Here is a 20,967-nt window from a genome sequence, read left to right on the forward strand (position 1 = left end):
CCGATATTTTTCGTCGAATCAATCATAAACCGAATCATAAAATCCCAATATTGCCTTACAAAATCTTCATCTCTCATCACCGAATCTCAATCTCGCCTCACCAATCCTCCCCTTACCACTCCCCCCACCCACCACTCTCATCACCCACCCACCACTCTCACCACTCCCCCACTCTCCCCCCCCCACTCTCACCACTCCGCCCACCTCACCACTCCCCACTCTCCCCCCCACTCTCACCACTCCCTCCCCACTATCCCCCCCACCACTTTCACCACTCCCCCACTTTCCCCTCCGCCCACCACTCTCATCACTCCCCCACTCTCCACCCCGACCACTCTCACCACTCCCCCCTCACCGCTCTCACCACTCCCCCCCCACCACTCTCACCACTCCCCCCACCACTCCCCCACGCTCCCCCACCACTCCCCCCCCCCACCACTCCCCCCCCCCGACCACTCCCCCACTGCCCCCCATCACTCGCCCCCCACCACTCCCCCCCCCCCACCACTCTCCCCCCACCACTCCCCCCCCACCACTCCCCCCACCACTCTCCCACGCCCCCCCCCCACCACTCTCCCCCCCCCACCACTCCCCCCCCACCACTCCCCCCACCACTCTCCCACGCCCCCCCCCCCCACCACCACTCCCCCCCCACCACTCTCCCCCCCCCACCACTCCCCCACTGCCCCCCACCACTCGCCCCCCACCCCTCTCACCACCGTCTCTCCTCTCTCGCGAGGAAGCAGCAGCAGCAGCCATGGACCCCTCGCTCCGTGCGCCCGGGCGCGCGAGCTGAAGCGAAGATTCTCCCCCCCCCCCGCTAAACCCCCTCTCCCGTCTGCGCAAAAATTAAATAATAGACATTTATATAGACCCCTCGTATTCCATCCAACATAAATGTTGCAACGTAAAGCGTCGAGCGAGGCGGTTGGTTAATATTTGGCGGTGTTCCCCCCTCTCGGTGTGGGTTTTTTGTTATTTTCACATTTTTTTGTTGCCTCTCTCTCTCCTTTCTCATTGCTACATTGTCGTTGTGGAGACGGGAGGAGCCGTGATTCAAGAGGAGGAGGAGGTGGTGGTGGTGGGGGACGCCGATGTCTCAGAGTCCATGACAACGACCAAGACGATGGTGATGAGGATGATGATGGAAACGATGAGGATGATGATGGGGATGGTGATGAGGAGGAGGGAGGGGGTGATGGCACCGGTGAGGATGGGCACGGGGCTGATGAGGAGGGAGATGACGATGGTGATGGGAAGACGGCCAGCGGTGATGGCGAAGGTGACAACGGCGCTGTGGTTGAAGGTGATGTTGGTGATGATGCTGGTGATGGCCAGAGCAACCGGCAGCGCTTTTCCATCCTATGTCCATATCGGTGAGTTCGTGGTGAAGGATCGAGTCCGGATGCGCGGTTCCTGTGATGGCTTTCAGAATCCGGATTGTGCGTTTTGGTGAATGGGATCGGATCCGAATTAGCCTTTGGAGATTTTCTTGTCCGGGGTTCTGATCCCTGGTTCATGTTGGGGCTTGGGTTCGAGTCCTGGTTGAGCGACCTCTGCCTGGTTTAAGAGCACAGGTTCGGGTCTAGGAAGGGGTTAGGATTTCAGTCAGGGTGAGGGTAAATGTAAGAAGATTCCTGATTCAAGGTTCTGTATGGGGACCGTTGTATGACTCGGGGTTGGGTTGAATTGTGGGCAGATCATAGTTCTCGGTTCGATTGAGTTTAAGGATCTGGAAATGATAATATCATGTAGGGTTAGAATCATCGGTAGGTTTCGGGGTTCGAGTGTGTGTCTGGGTTTGAGTAACTGGCAGGATCTGGGATAAGGTTCTGAGTCGTGGTCTGTTTAGAGTCCGGGTTGCGTTCTTAGTCTGATCTGCGTTGGGTTTAAAGATCTGGGAACCCCTGATCATCACTGTATGATGCGTTATTGGTTAGGGGTTCGGCTCGGGGCCCCCTAGTGGCTTTAAGTTCTAGGCCGGGTCATGGACACGGTTTTGAGTCTGGGTCTGGTTCGGCTTGCGTTCCCGGTCTGGTATGGTCTGTGTTGGGAGTTTAATGATCTGGGGAACCGCAGATTGTAAATAGGTTAAGATCCTCTGAGTCTGGTTCGAGATCGTTTTGCGGTCCTGGGTCTAGTCCAGGCTGGGTTGGGTTTTCGTTCGCGTTCGGGCCCACAGAATATTTGCATGTAACGAGCGTGAATTGTGATTTTTTTTTTGAGCGTGTGCACGGTTGTATGCATTGCGGGGATGGAGCGGCGTGGAGCGACAGGAAATGAATATAAAGAGGGGCTGCAATAAGAAGGGGATGAATTAAAAATTGATGAAGAGAAAAAAAAACCTCACAATGCGACGAGCGGCACGGAACGTGCGCGGAATGCAGACGAGAAGACGCAGGCGTGCACACACACACAGGAAGAGAGCGACACACAGACCTACACAGATGATGCCCTCTCAGCACCCACCATGCCACCACCCGTATAGCCTTTAACAAGACTGCTGGAGCGCTATTTGCGAGCACATATGAAGGCCGGCATGGCACACGTGGGAGTTGGATGGCTAGCACCACGCCCGGCCGCCTTTGTCTCCCCAGTGCTGATGTTTACTCAACGCACTAGGTAGTCATTTAAGGCTGAGTCGACCTATAGGGGATGCTCAGGACCGGTATAGGTAATCGTCACCGATTGTTAGCCGTGAACGGGAATTGAACTCGGGTTGCCGGGTTCGTAGCGCATTACGCTAACCACTGCGCCACCGCTCCCCATACACACCCATACACACGGGCACATTCGTAAACACACGCACACGTAGGAATAGACACACGCAGACATTCACACGCATATACACTCATACACACTTTATATTTATAGAGCGCCTTCACTCAAGGCATTTACACATACATACACATATACTCAAATATATATATACAGTACACGCATTTACCCATACAATCATATACATATTCACACAAGGACAAAGATCCTCCCCTAAAGCGTTAACATATTGGTGGGGCAAGTCCTGTGAGCAAGCACCTACCCAACGCTGTGATGGCGCACGAAATGTTGGTGTGGCTAGCTAGCACAACACCTGGCTGCCTTCGTCTCCCCAGTGCTAATGTGTACACATTGCTCCTGATACTAATTTAAGGCTGAGTCGACCGACGGGATGTCGAGGGTCCGGTTTAGATATCACTTGCCCACTTAGGTCAGCCGCGGCTGGGAATTGAACGCAGTACGCCGGTTATCCTCGCTGTTTCCCGAACCACAGTGACACATATACACGATTAAACACACACACATATCTACTCTATATTACTATGCTAGCCAATGCATGCAGTATATAATAAGGTGGTGACATCCATTTTATAATCTTGCTCCTTTGGGCATTTGAATCTGTTATTTAGATTTTGCCTAAAATCTATTCCCTGCTGACCTAGATTTTTGACGTTAACTATCTTGTTTGTTTGCTTGCAATTAGCTTTGCATTCATAGTGAGGGCCAATGATAATATTCAGGGAAGGAGCAGTCTGAAAACCACAATAGACACTCCGTGGAAGAAGGAGAGATATACCAAGAAACTGATAATAGCAGCACCAAACAATGAACACACAGAAGACATTGCAAACAATGGTAGCACGATAAGAGCAAAAAGGAGGTTGATGGTTGGCAATTGACAAAATGAAAGCTATTGGGGAGAAAGATTGAATCATAACACACGATAGCATCTTAACGTCTATGGAATGATTGTATGCATATCTCTTTATCAAAATTATCGAATGGGAATCGAGCTGTTTTTTCGGATGAAGGGGAGGAAGTTTCAGATGTTATATTTGAAGAAGTGAACTCTGCCCTTCAATAACCAACAGAGGGAAAAAATCCCGGCCTTAAATTATTCAACTGTGGACAACATGGACACCAAAGAAGTACATCATAAATTATCAGACATTTGCTAAATGTTTACACAGTAATGAAATATCTGGCTAATGGATGGATAAATTATTCTTATATTAAAAAAGGACAATCAACCCCCACTTATGTTTTTACATTTCCATCGGACTCATATTAACACGTGCAAATATTGCTCACAAAAATCACTGGGGAAATGAAGAAATACAATTTTTGAGACCAAGCTACAACATGAGCAAGACAGGCGTACGAAAGGTTTCTCTATCATGAATAACAATGCATACTATCAATCAGATTCTGTAAGAAAAAATACAAAAAGATGAAAATCAAATACCATAGTGCCTGGCTATTGTAAGACTTTAAAAAGGGCATTTGTCACAGTGGAAATGGTGCAAGTCTTCCAAGCTCTCACAAACCCGAGGAGTAAACGGAATATAATTTAGACATGCAACTTAAAAACATTTACATAAATGGAAGTGCTTCGCGGGGATTGTATGAAGAAATTAAGAAAATACATTTAAAATAAGCAGCAGACAAAGAAGACAAGTTTTCGGCAAGATATTCAGCTTGATAGTAGATTTCTTAGAAACATTGGAAGGGGATAAAAAAAAGTTATAAATATAGAATGGAAAGTATATTACCCCCCTCCCCATCTCAGATTGGCTGATGTCATGCCAAACGAGCTACAGGAATTTACTCAAAAACCTAGGTGGGAAGAGTGCAACGTTGGGTTCAATATAAACATTCTACGAGCAATTCAATGTCACAGACAATTGAATATATGTATACACATGTGGTGGACACAATGTTTGTGATGACAAGGATATTGTGTCAAGTAAGCCGAGGGTTCTGTATTAAATAAGATAATATGATACAATGGTGGCGAGATGATAACTACCTCGCCTGGTATGCAGGAGATCGTGGGTTCGATCCCGACCCTGATGCCTGTAAATTTGGAGTTTGCATGTTATCCTCGTGGTTGCGTGGATTTTTCTCATTTATAAATATGCGTTTAGAGTATTTGACTGCTATAAATTTCCACATGATAAGCTACTTCGTTGAGCTATCATTTGTGGCCAGGTCGCTTCTGAAAAAGAGGTGGATGGCTCAGTGGGCCCTACCTGGTGAAATAAAAAAAAGTTTAATAGTATTGGAAGAGACAAGTGTTTTGTATCAGATGATGCAAGGCTTTAATGTAGGATGAGGCAAGGGTTCTTTTTGAGATGGCAAGTACGTGTCAGGGCAGATACATTTGACGAGACAAGGGATCTGTGACGTGCGAGTTGATCCTTGATATCCTCGTCTCATCCCATGTAGTAGATGCCTTGTGTCACATCACACCTCCACATACACATGGACACCTGTGTACGTGAACAGTCGTACACAGTGCTTCACTCCCACGCTGCTGCTGTAGTTAACGCATGTGGAGACATAAGCAGCACTTACAATGCAGTTGGGTCGGGTCTGAGATGGCAATTGATGGTCTGGTTTGTGTTCAGATCTGGCCTCGTTTAATCTCCAGTTCTGGTGTGGTTGGGTCCTCGGTTTGTGCTGGACGGATTCCAGGTCTGAGTTTGGGACTGGTTGAGTCCTGGTCTGGTCTGGGTCTCTGGTTTCCCTGCGTTTGGAACCGGCTGTGTAGTACACATAAACACCGAATTCCATACACCCTAAAGACACCCTGGATATATGTTCAACCTTTGTAGTCTATTCACAGCTGGTTTAAGTATTCACCACTCCGTGCGTGTCGTCTTGGTTATTTCAATACATTTTACCACAATGGTCAGTAATGCTTTGCGAAGGTAGGGAGCAAATAAGTGTGTAAATAGTAGAGTACAACAATGGATACATTTTCAGCCACGGTCTATCCACTGATGGATGACGAACTTCAGACATTGCTGTCATCTCTCACAATCCCGTGATACCACGATCCTTCTTACTCCTGCACATGAGTGGATCTCATCGCTCCATTTTAACAGTGGTTGGCCTCTCTTGGATTCCGACCATTGGCTGTCATTCTGTCACCAGTCTCGTCCATCTGCCCACCGAGCGATGTGTCTTGGCCAATCCCACTGGCTTTTCTTCGCGGTCAATATTCATCAGTGACTGCCAGTCTTGCCCAGTCACACGATGACTGCGCATGCTCGTAACAGTCCAGAATAGATAAGCAGATCATATCTCCTTCATCACATCTGTCCCTATACATAAACAAATATTTACACAACCCATCGGCACCACAGCCTTCTGGGAGTGAATAATTTCAGCAGCATTGACCGTTTTTGACAAAGTGTCTCATCAGCAGTCAGTTTTATTTGAATCAATGCTGGTGAACTGCCAGATGTTATAGGACAAGGACCGTCTCTTGAATATATGGGTCCTAGAGCGAGCGCTTCAAGGTCGCGTTGCTAGGCAACGGGAGGTTGTTGTACCATCATACTCGACATCATCATCATCACCATCATCAATTAACAAACCGCATTTGTGAATTACTCAAATTAATGAACAACCCGCATATGTATGACACGTCCCAATATCAATCTTAATTAACTAACAACCCGCATCACCACCGCGGTCACCACCATCATGAACACAACTCTATTACAGTATTTACGATTTATACAAATAATATGCAAACGTAACCTTTATGAGTGCATGCTAATGGGATGAATGTGACAGAACGAGATGGAACAATGAGAGAGAACAGTTACAAACCAGTCAGAACCAGTCAGAACAACACGAGACAATTACAAACTAAATGGAGAACATACAAGAGGGACAGCACAACTAAGACAGAACATTTAAGACAATCACATCCAGACAGACAATGCAAACGAACCACAGAACTGGGCAGTGCAATATTAATGATGATGACGGTGGTGGTCATGATAATGAGTGATTAAACAAATTCGAGTTGTTAATTGATGATGATGATGGGGGCGGTGATGGGGACGTGTGGAATACAAATGCGGGTTATTAATTGATTCGAGTAAGCAAACATGTGGATTGTTGATGATGCAGAAGTAGAGTAGTTGAATGATGGTTGTAAATCATACGCTGTCATGTGCACAATCATTTAGAACAAATACTGGATTTGGCACAGATTTATATTAATTAAAGATGTCGAGTATTATTAACCGAGCGATACGTGCGTCAAATCGCGTGTGTAATAAGGGAATTCGAGACCTAGATGCTGCATGTAATGGGTGCACGTGGCCCCTTCAACCCACTGGAAGCGCCACACCATCGACGCAATGTGAAAAGAAAATTAATTTATTCCTTTAAATTAATTGCACAGGACTATACATGCCCGGCCGCCTTTGTCTCTCCATTGCTGAACTTGGTAAACACACCATCACTGCACCAGTTGTGCAAATTTCTTTGGGCAGAGCCGACCGAGAGTAAGCCCGAGGCAGGGGCAGACACCACGTGCCCACTGATGGTGAATTGAATCGAAATATCGTCAGGAACCACTACAACACCCACCAGCACAGTGTGAGTGGTGATTGTCTGGAGGGGTGTCAGGTCAGTAGTATCTGATGAGTTGTGAGTGTCTTGTGAGTGTCAGGTGCATTGTGTGGGTCTCCGGAGTGTTTGGTTAAACGATTAAAGTAAAAAAAATAGGCACCACATGTGAGACAGATTGACCACAATCTCGTCACACACGAGCACATAGGGGATAGATCCCCGTGTATCCATATGGGCTATAGTGTCAGGTGCTGTTAAGGCCTGGCGCCACGCACGGAAGTGGTGTGGCCAGGACCATGCCCATCCGCCTGCCTCCCAAATGCTAATGTTTTTACAGACCGCACCAGGTATTCAGTTAAGGCCGAGTTGATCTTGGGAAGCCTTAGAAGCAGCTCAGATATCACTCATTCGGCCTACCTCTCTACCCTCTAATTGCCATTGTACTCTCCTCCATGTGCCCGCTTACCTCTCACTTCGAGTCCCCTCCCCATGTTTTCTTCCATCTCATCTCACGCTATCCCCCTCCCCGTGCTCTCCTACGTCTCATCTCTCATCTCGCTCTACTCCCCTCCCTGTGCTCTCCCACCTTTCCCCTTTCATCTCACTCTACTCCCTGCCACGAACTCTTCCCTCCTGCAACCAAAGCTTTCTGTTGAAGCCCCCCAGTCAATCTTAGCTCGGTGGAATGTCAATCATTCTCCCCTGCTGTATCCATATGCTGCATTCATAGTCTTAACGCCATTCCCCGAGCAATCGGTGCTGTCGACTCCCTGCCCTCGTTCAAGTCCGGGCCCAATACCTTCAATATTTCCTCTGCTTGACTGATTGCCTCTGTCTATAAAATAAACGTAAGTGTTTTCCGTACATCGTCTTGCAATACAGCCATATTTATACCCTACATAATTCCGCATTGTTTATTGCATTAAATATAGAGTAATATTAATCCAGTACGAATATATTTGACAGAAATGGGACAATTAAATTAAGCTGACATTTATTTAACTAACCCTTACCCATTGGTGGGGGAAATGCACTCGTGGATCTTTGTGGGCAAGGGTTGGCAGATCACATAGAGATGAGTAAACCTTCCAAACAAGCTGGGATACGAAGGGGACTATGCAGATTTGCAGAGGAGATGGCAATACTGCAAGAATGTGCATGATCCTGTCCATATAGCGCACCTTTTGAACGTTATGTAACGCGTACGCGCAGTGGGTTTTCTCTGACATGAAACCAAAAATGAATGGAAATGGTCGTGCATCCCCATGTTGCAGGACTCTCTTGTGAAAAAGTATCTTGACTCAGCGAGGCTTTCCTAGATATAATATATAAAATGGAAAATAATTTGCATCTCATTGGCAATCCATTGCTCTTTGAAAGAAAGTCTCCTTCCACCGTGATGGCCATGGGAGTTGTTTGATCATAACTCACGCTTTTCAGTGTGAAATCGTGAAGAGTTTGGGGCCCAGTATCGGTTCAAAATGTACCTTATATGTGTGCACATGTAATGTATGCAGATAAAAGTAATTATACATATGCACATAAGTGCACGGCATACATACGTACAACACGCATGCTTAAAAGTCACAACACAAATGTGCATGTGTACATACACGCGTAGTTGTGTTGTGTCTATGTATGTCCGCGTGTGCATACATATGTGTATGAGTATCGGGGATGTCTTCGGAATGTTAAAGTAATCCTGAAAAATCCCAAAATGGGGCCTAGACATCAAATTTCAGGTGATCCGAAAATTTCCTATTTTGGAAATAAAAAATGGAAAGCGAATTCACTTTCATCGTGGCATGTCCACACTGTTCCCACAAAAATGTTTTGACATGGCATGACATCACTTTTGTTAGCACTAATACATTTACAATGCAAGTTATCTGAAATCCACCCCCACCTTCCCCCAAAAATAAGGCTGAGTCGAATTCTCCTTAAAAAGCAGAAAATTCTAAATCTGATTTTATTTTAAAAATTCGTCCCTAGTGTGTATTCAAGTCTGGAGAGTGTTTGCGTAGTGGTAAGTGTCCTGAAATCCAATTATAACGACCTGTTTTATTCCAGGCCCTAATCAACAAGTGGCAATTGATATCTGAACCGGTCCTGGACCACCCCTCGGTCAACTCAGCCTCAAATGAGTAGCTACTAGAGTGTAAACACGGGAGGAAAATGTGGCCAATGGTGATGCTGACCGCACCCACCAATTGTGTGTTGCATTGGTCTTAATAGGTGCTCGCTTACAACATTTCCACCAACACGCTGTATGGCTAAACCAGTGGACATTTGTCTTTTTTCCTGCTCATCGCCAACACTATTGACGATTATCTGAACCAATCTTTGGCCCCTCCTTGGTCGAATGAAGCCTCAAATGTGTACTTGGTGTGATGTGCAAACATTGCCACTAGGGAGACAAAGGCGTCTGGGCGTGGTGCTGGCCACTCACCCTCGTGTGCCATGCCGGCCTTCATAGGTGCTCACTAACGGCACTTGCTTCAACAGCCTTTTAAAGCTAAAACGGGGATATTTGTCTTTGTATGTAAATATGAGCACATGTATACATATCTCTATGTTTGAGCAGATCAGGTCTACGGTAGGTCATGATGTCAAGGACATAAACTCACATTTGCTGTTCCACCCCTTACATATTCCAGCAGATGTTCTCTCTTGGGCCTGGCATACATTAAATGTGTTGTGTGGATGTGCCGATGACAGAACAGCATGTCGGTAATTATAAGTCCATGAGCCGCACTGAAACCTAGTAGCCTCCTGCCGGTATCATTGAGCTTATTTTACCTATGCTTCCTATTCCCTCCCACCCAGGTGCTAGCTTTATGACCCATTTGGGCATTTACTTTACCTATTAAGATGACTTTGTCTCACGGGGCCACTTTAACCAACACCTGGCGTCTGACTAATGAGCCTTGCCTTCATTCCTCTATGGATGTTCATTTTTTAGTGGGGGCATAGACAGCCACCACCACCATTCCTCATCTCTCGTTGGTGAGGAGGAGAGGCTATCAGCCGCTCACACCAGACCAAAGTCAATGTTTTTTCCTATTATATTTTGGATTTTATAAAGCGCCTTTCACTAAGGTGCTTGACAATGCTTACCGACTACGGTACAAAATGGCAAGATTAGGGATGGGGATCGGGTAGTGACTAGGATGGAGGAAGCGAGGTGGAAGCCATGGTGGTGGAGGCATTAGATGCCACACAACGATAATCAGCCAATAGCATTTTTCAAAACACACCACAGTTTCACCATTTAGCACCACGATGAGGTAGGGGCTGTTTGGACGAGCTGATCTGTCCGCTGACCATTAGCTTGTCATATTTAAGATGCTTGTGCTGTACAGCACTTCCACTGTGGGGGATAGGTGTCCACCTTGGACTTCATTTAAACCCACAATAGCCTGGTATCAGCTAGCTCTTGGAATTGAGAAGTTAAGGACTGTTTGCAGTAGGGATTGGCATCTTCCTTTCCTTACGATGTTGAGGGGAAATGGATGAGATTGAGGACTCTGGCTGATGCAATTGATATGGGTTGCCTTGGATGCCTAATAAGCCCTCCTCATAATAACTGACTGATGTGTTCCAGCTAGCTGAAAGTGGCAGGTGCATTCTCACCATGTACAATATCCCATGTCCAAGAATGAAGATGCTTACGTTCAGAAGTTTAGAGTCTTTTCTCACAAAAAAAACTGGTGGTTGCCGATTCCTGAGGAGATGGAAACTGCCTCAATGGCCCATAACCACAAATCATTCTTTGAAAACTAATTTCTTTAAAACTGCTTTTTGTACTTAGTCTGTTGTCCTTGCCCCACACCTCAGATTAGCATGGTTGGTTACGAACGGTGCAAAAGAAGTTCAACATACATACTCTTTAATATCATCTATAAAGTTATTTTCAACATCACCCCTATTACCATCCTGAAAGGAAACAATAACAATCTGATCAACTCCCAAGATCAGGTATGTAGATTTGCTGAACATTCCTGTGAGTTCTAGAGATATGGATAACTCCTCAAGCCATACAGCACCATGGGACAAAGGGGGAGGAAGGAGGACTGATTCTTAGAGAGTTTTTGAGCATCAAATGTTGGAGAAAATAGTTACCCCTGGTGAGTGTCTGGCTTATGTGACATCTGCAATCCGAAGCCTGAGACCAGGTAAAGTGTTGGACAGGGATGACCTCCAAAGTGAACTTCTGAAGCAGGGTGGTGAATGTGTGCAAGATGCCTCACTTAAATCGTTCAATCTAATTGAACCACAGGACAGGTTCCACAGGATTGGAAGGATGCACTGGTTGCCCCCTTTTTTAAGAAAGGGGATCACATTCATTGTAAAAGCCACCAGGGCATTTCCCTCCTTAGTTTGCCAAGAATGGTCCTGGCAAGGCTTATTCATTGTGTTGCCAAGCACGCTGAGAAGCTTGCGAAGGCCCAATTTGATTACAGGTAGGGGTGCCCCAGCAGACGCCATATTCCCTGTCGATCTGTTACAGCAGAGGTGTAGGCAATTGCAATAGGTCCTATAGCTCTGCTTTATTTGACCTGGTCAAGGCTTATGATATCATCAATAAGCCAGTACTCTAGGGGTGTTCTATGTATAAGGTTGCATATAAAAGTAAATTATTTGTTTGTGACTGTGTGTATATATATGAGTGTGGGTATGAATGGAGAGCGGTAGTGAGTGGGCAGCCGTAGTGTAGTGGTTAGCGCGTTGCGCTACGAACCTGACCACCCGAGTTAGATTCCCGCTCACGGTGGCCTCCAGTGACGATGATCTGAACCAGTTCTGGGCATTCCCTAGATCGACTCGGGAAACAAAGGCGGCCAGACATGGTGCTGGCCACCCACCCCCTCATGTGTTGTGCCGGCCTTCATAGGTGCTCACTAACTGTACTTGCTCCTACAGTCTGTTGAAGCTATACGGAGGATTTTTGTCTTTGTTATGTATATGACTGTGTGTGTGTGTATGAGTGTGTGATTATCTAAAGCTGGGTCGATGGTTCAATTAAGCGATGGAGATGCCCCGGGGGCACAACCCCTCCTCTCACCCATTGACAGGGTGGGGGGAGGGGTGCTTCCTGTGGACAACGCATGCATGTCGCCGTGGGTCTGTCTCTGTGTTGTCTTCTTTCGTATGGCTGCTGATGTAGATGCAGAGCAACAACGACAATTTCACATTCAGGTGGTCAAGCCAGATAACCGTGTCAGGAGCAGCGGAGTGTATCGCTGTGATGTCTCCTTCGTATTTGTGGATCAGGCATTGCGTCGTTATATGTTGTACGGTCCGTTCTGGATGACCACAGCTGCACACTGGACAATTACATTTTTTCCGTATGTGCATCAGGTATCCACATTTGCCATGGTTTGTGCTCATGCGGTTTTGGGAGGACCATGAGCTTCGTGGAATATCCTTTTTTCTCCCCGTGTATCAATTTATCCATGTCTTTATGTGTCCTCGTGTCTCTTTGTCTCTGTGTCCCAATGTCTCTGTTTCAATGTGCTCCTGTTATTTTTGGTGTCCCTGTGTTGCCACGTGTCCCCTTGCCTTTATATGTCTCTCATGTGCTTCTATGTCTCCATGCGTTTGTGCCCGTATCTATATTTGTCTCCGAGTGTCCTAACTAATTGGCTGTATCGGGTGGTGGCGGGTTTAACGACACATTTATATTTACGTGATCTAATCCAAATAACCTCTATTATGGATACTATTGGTCGCGAAAGCCTACGTGTTAAACTGTCTACAAGTGTATTTGTGCATGTCTCCATGTCTGCCTTCTCCTCTTAACCACCAGCCATCATGCCTTTGAATTAGTTAGCACCGATTGAGATAAACATTTTAAAAAGCAAGAAATAGATTGCAACAAATGTATGCAATCGGAAAATATACGCATATGCATGGATTATGTAATGCATTCCAGCATGCGTTTGTTTTCGGTTGAATTTAATTAACAGTACTGAAGCCATATTTGCATGAGTCATGATGGATGCCTCACCCTTCCCCCACGTTACAAACAGGGTGAATGGCACTTGAAATACTGCAAAGGAGACCCTTTTATAACGCTTTCAACCTTAGTTGAAAGTGTAATTTTCCATCTGCATGGCATGTCGGAATAGCGCTTGACTTAAAGTCAGAAGGACAGCGGTTAATTCATCCCATCATCCCTCTGGGGTCATTAAAACGAGTACCAGTTTGTGGGGGAAGTCAACAGTGGTTGTCCTTTGGACATACAAGTCCTGGGCATAGAAGCGTGGAATTTACACTAGTGGTTGAGGGCTGTAAACATAAGATGACCACTGGCCTAATCTCAATTGAGGAGGAAACCATTTCGACTTTTCTGACCGTTTATTATAATTTTTTAAAATGTTGTGTACATAAATTTAAAATAATGTGTTTTTAAACGTTCCCATGGCTCCACTCTTTTTTGTTTTGTGGCTTTTATATTTTAACTATTTTGTCCTATTTGTTTTCAACCCCCAGTCTCCATTGAATTTTTTTTTTGCATCAATATGCCATCTCCCGGTTGTAAATTATTATTTTATTTACAACCGGGCAACAGCACATTGCCATTAATCAATCCAATATTGGATGAAGGCCTCTCCATGCTGTGTCGGGCATGGGGGCTGTTTGATTTTGCTTCACCACGCTGGTCAGTGCGGTTTGGCTCAGCAAGGGGCCTAAGACCGGAGAAGATGTCACTCGTCAAGGATCTTAGCCATAGCCAGGAATCCCACCGAGGAGGCTGGGTTTATAGCGCAGTGCGAATACCGCCACATCTTTGCTCCACACTGGTTGGGGAAGGAAAAAAAAGAAATGGTCAGCACTTTGATCAATCTAGTGCTGAATGAAGGCCTTTTTTGCTGATCATACAAAACGTTGGTTCTTTCATATCAGCATTTTCTTTATATGTTGCACCATTAAATATCCAAAATGTGATATCCAATTTGTCACTTAACAATAATATACCTCACTATATGAAATATTTACAGTGGAGGGGACAATGTTTTAGTCTAGGGACTAGAGTTAGGGTTTGAGTGAGAGTTCGGGTAGCTCAGAGGCTCAATGATTATTATTATAAGAGCCCCATTTTCTGTCACGGAGCACACAGCCTCCTCCTCTATTGCCTACTGCTCCAAGAAGGCGGCGTGACTCCTTTAGTTTACAGGAAGGAAGGGTGTGATGCCCATTAGCCTTCTTTATTCCTTTAACCATACTTCACCATGCAGGTTGGTAAAAGATTGTAAAGAAAACATTTAAATTGTGGCGGTGGTTACAAATCACCCACCTCAAAATTCATTGGATTGTCTCCCTCATGTTTCCATGTCCTCACATATCTACGTGTCCCATCATATTCCCTCTCATGTCCCCATGTGTCTGAACAGATATATAAATATAAGATAGACACTCTCACGTCCTCGTGTCTCCTATGTCTCCCTCAAATGTGTATGTCCCTGTGTCCCAGCATGTAATTGTATTTATTGTCTATGTCTTCCATGTCCTCTTGACGTCCTTTTATCCCATAGTGGACCTGTGTTTCTCCTGTCTTCAACTCGTATATTATGTTCTTGTTGCTCAAGTATCTCCCTCTAATCTCTGTCTCACTGTGTGACCCTGTAACTATGCGTGTGAGTCATTGCATTTTTTTGTTTCACCGTGTTCCTCTCGTATGCCCTGCATATCCCTGTCTTTGTGTCCCTAATGGATCTGTCATATGTCCCCTTCATTTCCGAGTCAGTGCATTTGTTATCACTTCGTGTCCCCTTGTCTGTGTTGTCTTTTGTATCGATGTGTGAATCTCAACACTTGTTATCTCCCCATGTGTCTCAATGTATCCTCACAAACCTGTGAGTCTCCCATTATGTATCCGTGTCTCCCGAACCTCACTCAACGATCCTATATTCGTCTCCATGTCCCTACTAATTTCTGTGTTTCCCTTGTCTCTCGATGTGTCCATCTACATCCTCGCATATCTCTAATGATGTCCTCACGTGTTACCCAGATCTCACTATCGGATGTACCTCTGTTCATGTTTCCCTTGTCCCCTTCTTGTCTAAATGTATCCCATGTATCTGTGCGTCCCTGTCTCAGTTTGTCATGTGTCTGGGCATTCCCCCACGTGTCTCTGCGTGTTACCTATCTCAGCGTGTCCTGATGTCCCATTCACCACGCCCTCGTGTGTCCTCGCGTGTCTCCAGGAGCCCTCTTCATCCCGCACATGGAACAGGAGTACGAGGCGTTCCGCTTCGGGATTTATCTGCACAACAGCGACCCCAACATGACCATGGCGCCCTTCCAGCTGCAGTCTCGCGTCGACCACCTGCATTCGGCCAACAGCTTCGACATCACCAATGCATGTAGGCCTCATCATCACTTGCATCACGAACATCAATATCATCAATAACATATCATCGTAAACATCATAAAAAAACATGATACTGACAATACTGTCATAGCATTCCCCAATATTATGTAGGCGACATTACCCACATCAGCATCATCATCAATAAAATAATGATTTAAAAAACATTAATGTGGCAATATCACCAACATCAAGAATAATATAACAGACTCTTAATATCATTAGCATTAGCAAAATACCACTGATATAGCCATCACCAACAGTCTTGGGTGACATTGATAATATCATCACCAATATCATCATTAATAACGTCATAATGAACAACATTGTAAACAATAACATCAATATTATAGCCATTGCCAACCCTGTAGGCCATTATTGTCATCATCAATAGCATCAATATGAATAACATCTACAGAATAGTGCATGACACCACCAATATCACTATAAACACAGCCACCACCACTAACACCATCAAACATTTCTCTAACCATCACTGCCACTGTCACCTCACAACATTGTGTGTGTGTAACCATGTGTACGTGTGTGAACGCATTATGTGTCTGTGTGTGCGTCTATGCTGTGGTCAGGTGCGAGCGGTTGGTAACCTTTCCACCTCTTAAATTTCATTACCGGAGAACCACATGAGAAAATCTAAAATAAGTATACACTTGAGGTCCCCTGGGGGCAGACATCTATTCTAGCATATCCTCTGGCCAAATCACTTTTGGCAATGCCTAGGGATTAAAACCCATAAACTACTACTACTTGGACGTCTGTGGAATACAGGAGGCCCAGTTGACTGGGTTCTGTCTCCAGTCATCGTGAGTGGTGGACATTCATCTCAGGCCAGAGTAACAGCAAACGAAAGGGAGTGTGGTTCTTTCTATTGAACAAAAAAACATTAAGGGTGTGTGGCAGCGTGCCGGTGATGTGTGTGAGGTTATACTCAAGTCTGTTATAGGAGTATCCCTCCATCAACAGAAGGCAAACAATGATGGTGGTGGGGTTGCCTACACTCCCACTGAAGGTGAACATCTGTGGATGGATGCAGGCAAAGCTGTCAAGATGCTTTCTAAAACCTTCTGTCTGAGTTGTTGGCTAAAGTGCCCTCTTGGGGCAGACATCTTTTTTGGGGTGACTTTAATAGTCGAGTGGGTTGTGGACGCCTAGCGCTTGGGTGGAAGTGATTATAAGGCATGATCAGTTCAATAAAAACAGGGGAAGGCTGTGGAATCCACAACAAAAAACATCTTGGGTGCTTGCTGGGTAAATCGTGAATTTCTGTTGGACTATACGGTGGCAGAACAGTTAGAGTAAGTGCATACCGTTGAAACTGATCAGTCCGCTAATCAGTCCACTGATCATTGGCTTGCCATCTGTAAGATGTGCCTACTGTTTTTCCACCATGGGGGGGGCGGGGGGGTCGAGAGCAATCAACTCGGACCCCATTCAACCCAACAGTAGCCTGGTCTCATCCAACTGCATTACATCTCAAGTGAGAATTTGATCAACGATTGCATACTGCCTTATTGATCCCAATCCCCCTAACGCAGAGCAGAAAGGGGTGAGGTTTAGAACTTTGGCTTATGCAGCCGCTATGGCTGCACTGGATACTGAATCCAGACCTCCCCAGAAACGCCGGTTGGTGGAGGAGGTGGCAGGCCTATGTTCACCATATACAACATCTCATACCCAGGGAATGAGGAGACATCACAACCTTCATTCGGAGGTTTAAAGAGTCATTTGGTGCTGTAAGGATGAATGGTGGTCAAGGAATGCTGAGCTGGAATCTGTCTCAGCAGTTCATGATCACAAAGAATTTGTTAATGCCATCTATACATAAGTTCACAGCACTACCCCAATTACCATCCTTAAATGAGAAAATGGTAATTATATATCTGAACCCGACGACCAAGTCTGTAGATTTTCTTAGAATATTTGTGAGGTTTGGGAGGCACGGACTCCCACAGCCCAAGAAAAAATTACTCTGCAAAGGATGTGAAGCCCCAAAGGTTGGAGGAATAAAATGTTTCATGTGAGCGGCTGGCTGGTATCCCTTCTGCTGTGGAGGTGCACAGAGCAATCCGTAGCCTGAGACCAGGTAAAGGGTCAAGCAGGGATAACCACTTAAGCGAATTTCCAAGGGAGGGTGCCGATTGTGTGGAGGCTGCCTTATATGACATCGTAAAAACCGTTTAGACCACTGAATGTTTTTTGCAGAATTGTAAGGAAGCCACGGTGTCCCTCTTTGGAAGAAGGGAGATGGGCATTGGTTGTAACAACTACTGGAGCATCTCCCTTAGCTTGAAAAAAAAGGTCCTGGCAAGGATAATTCATTGTTTTGCCAGGCATCCTGACAAGCTTGTGGAGCCGCAATGTGGGTTCAGTTATAGTCGATCCTGCACTGATGCCATACCCTTCGTCCGTCTGCTCCAGCAGAGGGGTAGGGAATTTAAAAAAGGACCTATGTATATGTTTATTAAAATGGTCAAAGCTACGATACAACAACGATAATTTGAATGCTTACAAATTTGAAATACAACATCTCAAGACGCTTTACAAAACGAAAGAGGGAAAAAACCCCCATCAAGATCTCAGAGCTTTGGGTTGCTATTCTTGCTTTTGGGGTCCACCAGCTTCTGCTCAAGATTATTGGCAATGAGCAAAATGTTTTTACCATCTCATTTTCATTAATTGTTTTGTCTCATTTGTACAATTATATTTACTCCCTTAGCCTGTATATAACAGCATAACATTGGCATGTCAATTGCGCAAAGAATAATCAATTATTGCAGGCCATGCGCATTTCCGTGCATGCATCGTGAACTCAGGAATGGATTTTAATTGATGAACCGACTCATCATTATTTTGCCCTATGTGTGTACGGTACTTGTGCAGCCCTTTTGTCAATCCACTGCTTAACGAGCGTTTTCCCATACAGTGCGAGGTGTGGAGGAAATTTGACCATACCTCACGACGTTGGTCAGTGGGGGCGGTGAGGTCAGTTAGCAAAGACGTGGAAACATAGTACAAGCATGGATTTTGCTGCACTGCCCTCTGCAGTCCATATTGAGGCCCCACAGCCTATAACACCTTGTCTGTGTGGTGATTACCAATCTAAGCACTACCCAGGCTCAATGCTTCATAATCTGGATGATTTGGTCATTGGCTTAGTGTAAATGTATGTATCTATACATCAGGAGTAGGGAAGCTATTGTAGGTTGATCGTATCTGGGCTGTGACTTAATTGCATACGGCCTACCAATATTTATCCATAACATCAAGAATCTTAGCCGGACTATTCTTGCATATGGCAACATGTTCAGGAGCTTAATACCGATGTCGAGGTCTGCTTGCCACGAAAGGGCTTCAGGACAGAGTTTATGTAGATTTACTGTTCCTCTGTTGAAGGAGTGCAGACTACGTTGGTTTACAATATGATCCATAGTTGTAGTTTCACAACAAACCTAGCTGCACTAATAAGGTACTGGATGGGAATGTTTGATGCCTGTACCACTGTTTCTAATTTTAGCTCGCTCCGTCACTTGCCACTGCAAGGGCCTCTTTTATTTGAGCAATGTGTGCTAACATGTGGCCTACCATTGATATTTGAAAGTCTTAATTCTAGATTTGAAGCTTTCGTGACTGCAAGGATTCATATTCTTAGGTTTTTTCGGTAAAGTCACGTAGGTAAAACATTATATTTATTATATTATTTTAATTTATTATATTATTTTATTTTACTTTCATTAATTTTAATGTTTTACCTACGTGACTTTACCGAAAAAACCTAAGAATTTGAAAGTCTTGTTGACCCCTTAGCAAGGAAAATGTGTCCACCACTCCTATTTGTACGTACACATTGCCATGTGTTTCCTGCACGTGTTCACGCATGTTAGAGTTGCCTCTTCTGAGGTACAAACGGATTTTATCATGGGAAGAATATCTCCCAATACTGCATGTAAATCCATGGTGTTGAGGGATATATTATTATTGTTTCACAACTGACAAAAACCGCTACGTTTAATATCCCGGGAAGAGTTACAAACTTCCCAAGATGGCTACTCCAACAAGTGGCTGACCTTGGGAAAACCAGGACAGGTCGAAACCCAAGTGCATATGCACTAGGTTGACTCAGCCTTAAATACATACCTGGCAAGGTGTGTAAACATCCCTGCTTGGGAGACAAAGGCGGACGAACGTGGTGTTAGCACACCATCTCCTCGTGCGTCGTTCCAGCCTTAATAGGTGCTTGCTAACAGCACTTACTCCAGCAGCTGGTATAGGCTACACGGGAGACATTTGTGTACGGTGCCTGCAGTCTGCTCACAGTTCACGCGCGGCGTGTACGCTATCTTCGGCTTCTACGACAAGCACTCGGTGCACACGCTGACGTCATTCTGCGGGGCACTTCACGTCTCCTTGCTGACGCCGTCGCATCCGGCCGATGGCCCCATGCAATTCGTGCTGCAGCTGAGACCACCGGTCAGTGGGGCACTGCTCGGGGTGCTGGGCCGCGCCAACGCCTCCCGCCTCCTCTACTTCTTCGACACGCACAGAGGCGAGGGCCGCTACCGCCGCGATAACCGCATTGTTCATCATTGTCAACGTTGGCCCTGGTCAATCCACTGCTGGATGACGGCCTTCCCGAGCTGTCACTATCTCTCACGTTCTTGCGATGTAATAAAACATTTGGCTCCTGCACACGTGGTCCATCTCAATGGACATATTGATGGTCATGATGATGTTGATAGTGTTGATAGTGCTGATGATGTTGATGGGTGGTGCTGATGGTGGTTATGTGTGTGCAGGTCTCTCTGTCCTACAGACGGTGTTGGAAGCCGCTGCTCATAACGGCTGGCAGGTACGCACACACGTGTATGTACACAAGTCTGCGTGCACATGCACTTGTCCACATGAACACATGCAAGTGTACGTTTATGTCCATGCATGTACGTATTTACCTGTGTATGTAATTTTTCTCAATAACCTCCTGCATCAGTGTGTCCTGCCACATCTTCCAAGATGTACCTGTCCCTTGTTCCCTTTTCGTAATCTGGATCCTCAGGTCTCTCCCATTTGTCACTGTGTTTCCCCATGTCCCCATGTCCCCGGCTGTCAGCTGAGCATGGTGGAGGCACGTGCACCAATTGTGTCTCTGTGCGTCCCGGATGTCTTTGTGTGTCCCCGTGTCTCTTACGAACATCAAGGAGGCT

The 20,967-nt window shown here is 45.6% G+C and overlaps 1 protein-coding gene across 3 annotated transcripts in view; it reads left to right on the top strand.

Annotated features, from left to right (window-relative positions):
* Positions 1–1,006: 1,006 nt before the first annotated feature.
* The window catches only part of LOC144932523 (glutamate receptor 4-like), a 59,391-nt gene continuing 39,430 nt past the window's right edge, over positions 1,007–20,967 (top strand). For 2 of the 3 annotated variants that reach the window (XM_078856693.1, XM_078856694.1), the window contains exons 1-4: positions 1,009–1,376; positions 15,585–15,743; positions 20,073–20,312; positions 20,563–20,615. In XM_078856693.1, the coding sequence (XP_078712819.1) occupies positions 1,109–1,376; positions 15,585–15,743; positions 20,073–20,312; positions 20,563–20,615 (720 nt within the window). In that variant the 5' untranslated portion in view covers positions 1,009–1,108. Of the gene's footprint in view, positions 1,377–15,584; positions 15,744–20,072; positions 20,313–20,562; positions 20,616–20,967 lie in introns of all 3 variants that reach the window. The other variant, XM_078856695.1, reaches the window with a different exon arrangement.

This window comes from Lampetra fluviatilis, chromosome 5 (assembly GCF_964198595.1).
Source record: "Lampetra fluviatilis chromosome 5, kcLamFluv1.1, whole genome shotgun sequence".
Taxonomy (NCBI): Eukaryota; Metazoa; Chordata; class Hyperoartia; order Petromyzontiformes; family Petromyzontidae; genus Lampetra; species Lampetra fluviatilis.